General features: G+C 39.9%; 1 protein-coding gene across 1 annotated transcript; it reads right to left on the bottom strand.

Annotated features, from left to right (window-relative positions):
* Nucleotides 1-8,315: 8,315 nt before the first annotated feature.
* Nucleotides 8,316-9,167, bottom strand: LOC105940525 (P2Y purinoceptor 3-like). Its single transcript, XM_012915969.2, has one exon. The coding sequence runs from the start codon at nucleotides 9,165-9,167 to the stop codon at nucleotides 8,316-8,318; it is 852 nt and encodes a 283-aa protein (XP_012771423.1).
* Nucleotides 9,168-10,554: the final 1,387 nt, after the last annotated feature.

The raw sequence follows: 10,554 nt of genomic DNA, 5'->3' as shown, positions 1-10,554 counted from the left end.
TTTTTCTGACAACATTGTATTTTATTCTGTTGTATTGTGTACATGATCTTATTCTTATTATCCTATCCTATTCCAGTGATTGTTTCTTAATTTTTGCTACTGTAACTTTGCACGGTCAACTTTCTGTTGTAACAAAATTAATTTCCCACGGGTGGGACTAATAAAGGTTATCTTATCTTATCTTATCAGGGTAAAGGTTGTGTTGGAGTCACTGGCTGTCAGAGGGTGAAAAGTGGGGTATGCTCTTGATAGGTCACCAGTCACTCACAGTCTAAATGTACTCACTAGTTAAAAACACTTAATTGTATATTGTTTTTCATATCCTTTAAGACAACCAGTTATGGCATTGCTCAGCTGTTCTGGTATGTATTCAAAGATCCTGAAAATCTGTTTTTGAATCAAAAGAACGACGTGGTGAATATATATGAAATAAACAAAAAACACCATAAATCACTGTATCATGAATTGCTACCAGGAAGGTGTAATATGTTAGCATGCTATACTAAACGAACATGGTGAACTTTGGTGCCAAAGAGGCCAACAAATTCACAAAACCGCAAGCAATTCTTCACTCTATTGTTGGTATTGTTGTTGAATCATTATGCCAGCCCAACTATGTCTTTTGTCTTTCTGTCTATATCTCCTGGGTGATGTACCTTTGCTTTTTTTCCAAGATGATTTGCAAAACCTCCACTAACGCCACATCATTAATTTGATGGATGCTTGGCCGCATTTATATGCAGCAGTTCCAAAACGTTTGATGCATTTGTCCAGGCAGCACATAGCACTAGAACGTCACTGCAAATACTTCTCTGACCTCTATCTCGCTGATCTTTCATCTTTTCTCTCAACTGCTCGGCTCAGCAATGTTGCTAGATATATATCCTCAATACAAGCGTGTGTCCAACAGCTCAGCTGCATCTGAATTTGTGTGGGAAAAGTTTGACTTTTCCTGGTGTGATGGTGTTAAATCTAACGTGTATGCTTGGGCTTTTTGTTCAGTGCTGTGCTTTGTTTTTGGTTTTCCTGCCACTGTTGCAGTCCTCTGGGAGGTGTTTAAAATATGCAGGAGAAGTACATCGTTATCACCTAATGACTTTTTCGTACTTAACCTCTCCACCATGGATGCTATCTTCTTGGTTTTCATTCCACCTGGAATAATGAATCATTTTATTTGGATGTATTGGGACTTTGAAGCAGTTTGGAACAGTGTTTATGCCTTAAATTCATCTGGAAGACCGCTCCTGATGGCTTGTACCTGTCTCGACTGTTACCTGGCTGTGGTTCATCCAGTCGTTTACCATAAGAGGAAAGGTCTGGCTCCCAGGGTTGTGATGGCTGGCATTGTTTGGACTCTCACGATCGCATCTGGGATTGCATACTTTCTTGTCTACAAGTTGTACTACAGCATGTTTCCAGTTGTGGTATTTTTAATTGCCTTTGTAATAATTGTTATCTGTGATAGTTTCATCATCCATACACTGAAAAAGTCTGGCCCTGGCAGAAACAACATCCACCCCCAGAAGCAAAGAGCCATTCAAACTGTCATCTTCAGCCTAGTCATGGTAGTCATCTCTTACCTTCCTCCAATACTTCTCTTTTTAATCGGGGGACCTCTGATGCCCAGTGACAAGATGTTCATATGTACTATTGGTATTCCTATTACAGTTACCTCCACTTTGGGATCTGTTGTTATGCCCCTACTCTACCTTTATAATGCTGGAAAATTGGATTTTTTTAAAGGTTGGATGCTGCAAGTTGTAATTTAAGCATCAGTATTTATTTCCACCCAAACAGTCAAAACTACTAGCTGTATTTCTGTGTATCTGTCCCCTGTTGTCGAATGTTTATAAGATTCTCTAACTTCATATTTACAGGTCTTCCCTTTTATATAATTCTGTATGTGTGTTACACGTTGGATCTAATATTTTATTTGGGCCAATAGGAAAAAAAGTTGGAATAACAAAACCATGGGAAAACAAACCTATACATTTAATAATGTACAGTTAAGACTTGTGTTTGGGACCTGTGTGCTTTATCAGATGTTAATAATAAAATGAGAATGGCTGTATTATGTATTTAAGCTGTGTTCCTCCACAGTAGAGAATAGGTGGGCAATAATGACTCTAATTAAGCAATTCAGGAGGTTTTTCTCCCATTAGACCAACAAGATAGAATAACAAGGCATGTTCTTCTGTTATTATGCAGAGGGAAGGTGTTTTGAAATTTAATTTTGCTGATTTTTTATTTGCAAACAGCAGTTTTTAAATCAAGTGTGTCTGTCTATGCTGCTGTGTTTTAATAGTCTTAAAGTTTAATAACTTTAAGACTATTAAAAACTTAATAGTTTTAAAGTCACTTATTATTAAATAGCTGAAAAAGTAAGAACATGTGCAAGAAGGGTGTAGCTGTTGCAGTAAACAGTGTGTTAAGGCAGGAATGATTTCCTGTGTCGTTCAGTGGTGCTTTTCGGTACTCTCAGTCTCTCACTGAACGAGCTCCTGTGACAGACCAGCATGTCATGGAGTGGGTGGGAGGTGTTATCCAACATTGTCTTTATCTTGGACAACATCCGCCTCTCCGACACCACCTTGAGGGAGTCCAGCTCCATCCCCAGAACATTGCTGGCCTTACAGATTCGTTTATCGAGTCTGTTGGCATCTGCGACCCTCAGCCTGCTCCCCCAGCATGCAACAGCATAGAGGATCGCACTGGCCACAACAGACTCATAGAAAATCCTGAGCATTTTCTGGCAGATGTTGAAAGATCTCAGTCGCCTCAAAAAATAGAGACGACTCTGGCCCTTCCTGTAAAGTGCTGTGGTGTTTTTAGCCCAGTCCAGTTTATTGTCAATGTTTACTCCAAGGTATTTATAGTCCTCTACAATGTCAACACTGACCCCCTGGATTGAAACAGGGGTCAAGTGTTTCCTGGTCTTCCTGAAGTCCACGATCAGTTCCTTGGTCTTTGCCACGTCGAGCTGCAGATGATTCTGCTCACACCACGTGACAAAGGAGTCGACCACAGCCCGGTACTCTGTCTCATCATCCCTGCTGATGCATCCAACCACCGCAGAGTCATCAGAAAACTTCTGAAGATGGCAGGTCTCTGTGCAGTGGCTGAAGTCTGTGGTGTAGAGGGTGAAGAGGAAGGGGGAGAGGACAGTCCCCTGTGGTGCCCCTGTGTTGCTGATCACCTTGTCAGACACACACTGTGGGAGACGTACATATTGATATTCCTGTCAGGTAATCAACAATCCAGGACACCAGAGAAGCATCCACTTGCATCGCTGCTAACTTATCACCCAGGAGGGTCGGCCTGATGGTGTTGAAAGCACTGGAAAAGTCGAAAGACATGACCCTCACAGTGCTCGCCGGCTGGTCCAGATGGGTGTAGACCCGAATGAGCAGGTAGATGATGGCGTCCTCCGAGACGAGGCTGATATGCAAATTGAAGGGGATCCAGATGTGGTCTTACTATGGGTCGCAGCTGGTCCAGGATGAGCCTTTCCAGGGTCTTCATGATGTGGGAGGTCAGTGCCACGGGCCTGTAATCCTGGGGGCCACTGGGACGTGGCGTCTTTGGTACAGGGACAAGGCATGATGTCTTCCACATCACTGGTGCCCTCTGCAGACTCAGACTCAGCATAAACAGTTTATGAAAGACTCCACACAGCTGGGGGGCACAGGCCTTGAGGACAAGGGGACTCACTCCGTCTGGTCCAGCAGACTTGCCTGAGTGAAGTCTCCTCATTTGCATCTCAACCTGGTATTGAGTGAAGGTGATGGGTGGGGGAGGGGTGTCAGGAATCTCACAGGAGGCAACATGTGAAGAGAGAGGCTGGCACAGTGGTGTGGCTCTGGATTCCAGGCTGACTGCAGGTGAGGTTGTGGGGGTGGGAGCAGACACTGTGGTGTCGAATCTATTGAAAAACCGATTCAACTCGTTAGGTCTATTCTCACCTCCCTCTGCTCCCCTGCTGTTGGTTGGCCTGAATCCAGTGATGGTCTTCATGCCCCTCCACACCTCTCTCATGCTGTTCTGCTGGAGTTTCCACTCCAGCTTCCTCCTGTAATTGTCCTTAGCCTCTCTGATCTTGTCCTTTAGTAACACCTGGACCTTCCTCACCTCCTCTTTATTGCCCTCTCTGAAAGCCCTCTTCTTGTTGTTGAGGAGGGCTTTGATGTCCTTAGTCATGCACGGCTTGTTATTTGGGTAACAATGAACAGTCTGAGCTGGAACAATGGAGTCGGTGCAGAAAGTTATGTAGTCTGTGATACACTCAGTAAGCCCATTGATGTTATATTATATGTATATATATGTTATATGTTATATAATAATATAATAATAATCTATCCACATATGAAGTGTGAATTTCGGCTCACTTCTTAATATATTACCTACAGGAAAAACATCTCAGCTCTTGCTCCAGCACTGATCCGCTGGGCACATTGTGTCTCTCTCTGTGGTCTTTAAAGCTCATGACCTCAGTGGTCACACTTTTTTTTAATATGATTTGCAAAATTTCCACTGTCAGGAAATCAGGACACATGTTTAGACAGCAGTTTAAAGATGAGTTTGAAACGTCCAGGCAGCCCATTACAGTAAGACCTCAGCACAAACACCTTCATAAAACCTCAAAACAAGGTACAGTTCTCATTTGTTTGCGTTTTTGTTTAATAATGATTATTTTTATGTACATTTTCCGTTGTTTGCCGACCAAAGATGCCGAGTCTCAGCATCTTTTGCACATTTGTTTGATTATATAAAGACTTCACATCACATTTTTGTTTTTTATAATCCAAGTTGCTTGCTTACAGCCTTTTTATGCTCTTGAGACTATGCTGGGAGACACAGAAAACCTTCTGCAGGGAGGGGTTGGACTACCTGAGCAACCTCTGTAGGGTCCATGTATCTCCTCACACTACCAGTAGTGACACCGACACTAACACTCAGCTAGTTATCTGAAGTCAATAGAACGAGAAGTTTAACTTTAAGCTTATACTCTGATTTAAAAGTTTTCCTTTATTGTATTTATTTATTTGAACTATAGTAAATAATTGTTGTACTGTATATTTCAGGTCTTTTAGCCACTGTTCAATAATGCTGCTTGGACTTCATCTTCGATACAAGCCTCCCTCCAACAGCTCTGCCCTGGCTGGAGTTGAAAGGTCTAACTTATCCTGTGATGGCACTGAACCGGCCTTTTATGCTTGGGATGTTGTCTCAGCACTGTGCTTTGTTTTTGGTTTTCCTTCCACTGTTGCCATCCTCTGGGAGATGTTTAAAATACACAGGAGAAAAAATCCATTCTCACCAAATGAGTTGTTCATACTTAACCTCTCGATCATGGATGTTATCTTCTTTGTCTTCCTTCCACCTGGAATACTAAATAACTTCATTTGGCTGGGGTGGGACTTCATGTCAGTTTGGTGCGGTGTTTATGCCTTGAATATGTGTGGGAGACCGCTCCTGATGGCTTGTACCTGTCTCGACTGTTACCTGGCTGTGGTTCATCCAGTTGCTTATCACAAGAGGAAAGGTCTGGCTCCCAGGGTTGTGATGGCTGGCATTGTTTGGACTCTCACACTCGCCTCTGGGATTGCATACTCGCTTTCTTCAAATTTATTTAACAGCATGCTTCCTGTTGTGACATATCTAATTGCTGTTATCATAATTGTTATCTGTGATGGTTTTATTTTCTATACATTAATAAAGTCTGACTTTGGCAGAAACAGCATCAATCCCCAGAAAAAAAGGGCCATTCAAACTATCATCTTCAGCCTGACCATGGTCATCATCTCTTACCTCCCTCCAGTAGTTCTTATTTCAGTTGAGGGGTACCTGATCACCAAGCTGTCGATTCGTCAATGTATCTTAGACTATCTAGTTACCCTTTCATCCTCTTGGGGATCTGCTGTCATGCCTCTGCTTTACCTGTATAATATTGGGAAATTCGATTTTTTAAGGCTTGGACGGTGCAAGTTCTAATTGAAGCCACTTTTAATCGTTTTTGCACATTTCTCTTGTCAAATCAGTCCTGTAGAAGAAAACAAAAATTTTTCAAACAGTCAAAACTAAAAACAGCTCAGTTTACAGATAAGCCCTATTCAGACTGTTTTTTTTTGTCATGTGCACATTTAGATCATAGAAAGTGCCCCAGCCACCTCTATTGGGTGGGTTTCTGTTATTCTGTGAGTCTATATGTACTTTTTTCTCTTCTATGTGGTTAAAAAATGAAATAAAACAACAATGGAAACCAAATGAAGAAAGCTTTCATCTTCTTATACAACCCATTTTTGGAAAAGTTGATGTACTGTGTAAAATGTAAATAAGAACGATTTGCAAATCTTATGAAGCCACACTTAATTCACATTAGAACACAGAAACCAGATCAACTGTTTAAACTGAGAAAATGAAGTATTTTTAGGACAGGAGGCCATTTTTAGCATCAACTCATGTAACACAGGGCACATGAAAGATTTGCTTTTAAACCTTTTGATTAATTGAAAGCACTAAAAGCAAGACAGACACTCTTCGTGTGAGCACAGAAAAGTTTTCCACTTTGTGTCAATCCATTTTAAACGAGCTTTGTCTCAGAGACGACAGCTGGGTTTCTGGATCGTGTTCACATGTGGCTTTTGCTTTGCATGACAGAGCTTTAACCTCCACTTGCTGATAACACAGTGAACCGTATTCACAGCCAGTGATTTCTGGAAGTGTTGCTGAGCCCATGCTGTGATTTCAATGACAGAATCAAGCCTGTTTTTAATGCAGCTGCCAGGGTCAAAGATCTAATATAGAGTTTTGGCTTTGTCCTTTGCGCACAGAGATTTCTCCAGATTCTCAGATTCTTTTGATGATATTACCTCATGTGACTAATAAGAAATTAAAGTTTCACACTTTTACATCCAGTGACATTATTCCAAATTTGTTCCACAATGTGTAGAGATAGTTTTAAGTAGACTAGCAAACCACTACTCATCTTTGCTTTAAGAAGCTCTGCCTCGCTGAGATGCTCTTTTTTAAACCCAGTCATGTTACCAACCTGTTACCAGTTAACCAAATAATTTCAAAAATGTTTCTCCAGCTTTTTTAAAAAGATATTCTAACAATGTATTTTCTCAGTTAAAGATCTGAAATGTTTCATATGTTCCATTGTGGATACAATTGAGTTTAATGAGATTTGTAAATGATCGCATTCTGATCTTAAACAACATTTTACATAGTGACATTTTGGGAACCTGAACTTTTAATTGAATGTTGTTTCCATTAATACACTGCACATATACTCTATTCATTGTTAATTAGAATAATAATAATAATAATAATAATAATAATAATAATAATAATAATAATAATAATAACCCAAGACTTTAGAACAAAGTCGTAGGTGGTAAAACGGCAGAGAATCTGGTGACATAAAACCTTTATTAGCTTTTAGATACAGATACTATCAGAGAAAAACAAACTCTAGAATCTCAGACTGAGATTTTAATCTGATAAATTGAATGAAAAAGTCCAATAAAGAGGTATGAAAAAAGGTCCTGCTCCCATTTACAAGCCCATAGACTGGAAAACTTTGGGAAATCAAGAACTTATTTTCCATGATTGATTTACATGGGCTTCATCGGGTGAATGATCACGTTACAAATGTAAATGTTGAAGGCAGGCAGGTCATCTTTCATGACACTCATCTTCACACAGGCATGCAGGTATAAGCAAACATCGTTTTCATAACTCAGTGCAGAAGTCGTAGGAAACAATAACATGTTAAGTAATGTGAAAATTGTATATATTTGCATTATTCAAATATACGAGCGAAACCAAAGGTGCATTTCTCCAGTTCACAACAAAGTACATCCATATGTTTATATATAATCATACATAGATATTTATTTTAAAAAATGGAATATAGTTGTAACAATGTGAAAAGTAATAATTTAAAATTAACAAGAGGCATCAAAAGCTATATGTGATATATGTGTTTTACATCTGTGAGCAGTGGAGAGGAGTAACTTTTCTCGTTCTTTTGAAACAGTCTGGATGATACATGCATTGAGTGCACTAAGATGGAACAACTCAAGTTATTTTTAATGTCTGTGCAATCAACTGCAAATGCATAAAATTATATTTCATATTATATATTATCTGCTGAATTACTATTCTGCTTCATTCTTCTGCCATTTTTGCAGCAACTTCTATTTTTAATCCATTATTTTCTGCTTTAATAATTTTAAAATGATTAAAAATAAAATCTGTTCTGCTTTTATCATGCCAGACCTGTACTACACCTTTATATATGCAAATCCTTCCTAGCAGCAAATATTATTCAACCTCCCCAGATTGCCCAAATACAGCAAAGGCATGATTGCACTTCCTGCTGTCGGGATGATCAAGACAGGTATTGTTAAGACGCACTCGTATTCGTTGTCATCTCTGACAATGAGATGCCCAAAGACGTACAGCAGCACTGGGGGGAAATATGAGGTGATGGTCATGACCATGCTGTTGGTGATGATCTGGAGAGCCTTCTTCTTCCTGGGGTGGAGGTGTCCCCCGCTGCGATAGGACTTCTTCAGGGTCCAGAGGATGGAAGCATCACAGATTACAATTATGGGGAGCGCAATGAGGTACACAAACGTGGCCCATGCACTGTGGTTTAGCTCTTGATCAACTATGGACATGGACCCTTGAACCATCGTAGCAGTCCACGCAGCAGCAGCCATAAGGACCCGGGGAGTCAGACTCTTCTTTGTGCTGTAGGCGATGGGATGGAACACAGCCATGTAGCAGTCCAGACAGATGCATGCTGTTAGAAGAGGTCGTCCAGCCAGGTTTAGAGCATAGAGAAAACTGATGAAGCTCTGGAAAGACATGATGTGCCAGAGGAGGAAGTTAGTCAGGCCAAGTGGGACAAAAAATAGGAAGACCAGGTCCATGACTGTGAGGTTGATCATGAAAACATCATTAGGGGTGATCGAGGTTCCAGCTCTGTGTCTCTGAAACAGCTCCCAGAGAACAGCAGCACATGCAGGAAATCCAACCAGAGAGAAGAGAGCGCTGAAAAACACCCAGACTATAATACCTGGTGTTACGTCTACACAGTGTCCCCACTTGCTCTCCAAAGGCTCGCTGGAGTTGAAGGTTAGATTCTGAGAGAGCATTTTGAAGCAGTAAGAGGTTCTCACTGATCGTCTGCGCCTGAAATGAAACAGAAATGAATGAGATTCTCCCGAGGAAACAAAAATCTGAAGACGCTTGCTTTTCCAGTTTCAAAGTCATCTTACCTTCACGATGCGTTCTTATTATTGGGAATGATTTTGTGTAGATGCACATAATTTGTTTCTCCTATGAAAATGCTTATTTGAATATGCAAGTGACAGCGAGGATCATTTTTCAAGCTTGGCATGGACTGATTTATTATTTTTTTAAGTGACTAATCATCTGATCTTAGATCCTGCAGATTTAACAGTTATTAGAGGAACGAGTTTTCTATTTATTAACCAGCAACAAGAGTAAATGCTCTGGTTACCTTTAAAAAAAAAAAAAAAGCTTTCTTTCACATGGTATAGTTAAAGGTCAGAAGTCAGGGGTGTGACCTACCTAGGAGACTACTTTAAATAACTATTCTTCATTATTCGTCCATGGATACAGTGACTTTTGCCGTTGTGTGCCAGTGTCACAGCTCATGTCGGTCAAACTTAATCAACTTTTCTCGAGTGATCAAAGTTAGAAAAGATGTAGCAGATTAAAACATAATTCTGTGAACGAGTCAAAGCTGATACACAATAAAAGCATTAAAAGCATTTTCACAAAGAACAAATGTACAACATAAGCAGGCAATCTAACAAGAAATAATATATTATTTTTAAAAAGCAGTGAGGTTTTTATATGTTTACATCTCTCTTTAAAAGACTGTACTTTCTCCATGTTTAATGATTCCTGTTGGTAGAAGACCTGCAGAAAGTGGTTGGACCATGAAGCCGTTTAACTTTCTACCTCAATGATACATTTTAGATAGAGCTTCCTGATTATACTTATAAGGTTAAATTATTTTTATGTATTTAACAACGAGAATAAAACTACTGCCATTAAACCCTTTTACCTTTGAGCCAAAACAATGCTTCTAGGGTTTATATATTACTTGACCGTCTTCCCAGTTTCTTTGTGCTGAGAAATGATTAACTTCTTGGATTATGTTCACAGGTAATATAGTACTGTATTAATTTAACACTACAGAGTAGAAGCAAAGTTACAAGAGGGTAAATTATAGACTGAATTATAACAACAACTAAAGGTTGTTGATCTTCAAACTTCTTGAGCAAACAAAACTATGAATGTCAAGTCCAAAAAAATATAGTAAGATCTGGGATTAGGACACACCTGATCCAAACTCTCGGTGTGTGAACAAAGGAAAATTTTAAGCCTAATCTTAAAAGTAGAGAAGGTGTCTGTCTCCTGAATCCAAAATAGGAGCTGGAGAATAAACTAGAGAAAACGGGTGATCCGATCTATTACTATGGAGCAGAAAGATTGGGAACAAAACAGCTG

This window comes from Maylandia zebra, linkage group LG8, assembly GCF_041146795.1.
Source record: "Maylandia zebra isolate NMK-2024a linkage group LG8, Mzebra_GT3a, whole genome shotgun sequence".
Lineage (NCBI taxonomy): Eukaryota > Metazoa > Chordata > Actinopteri > Cichliformes > Cichlidae > Maylandia > Maylandia zebra.
Note: the sequence above shows the minus strand (reverse complement) of the source record. Positions and strands in the feature narration are given on the sequence as shown.

Coding starts and splice junctions, on each gene's coding strand:
- LOC105940525 (XM_012915969.2), bottom strand. CDS start 9,167: ATGCTCTCTCAGAATCTAACCTTCAACTCCAGCGAGCCTTTGGAGAGC.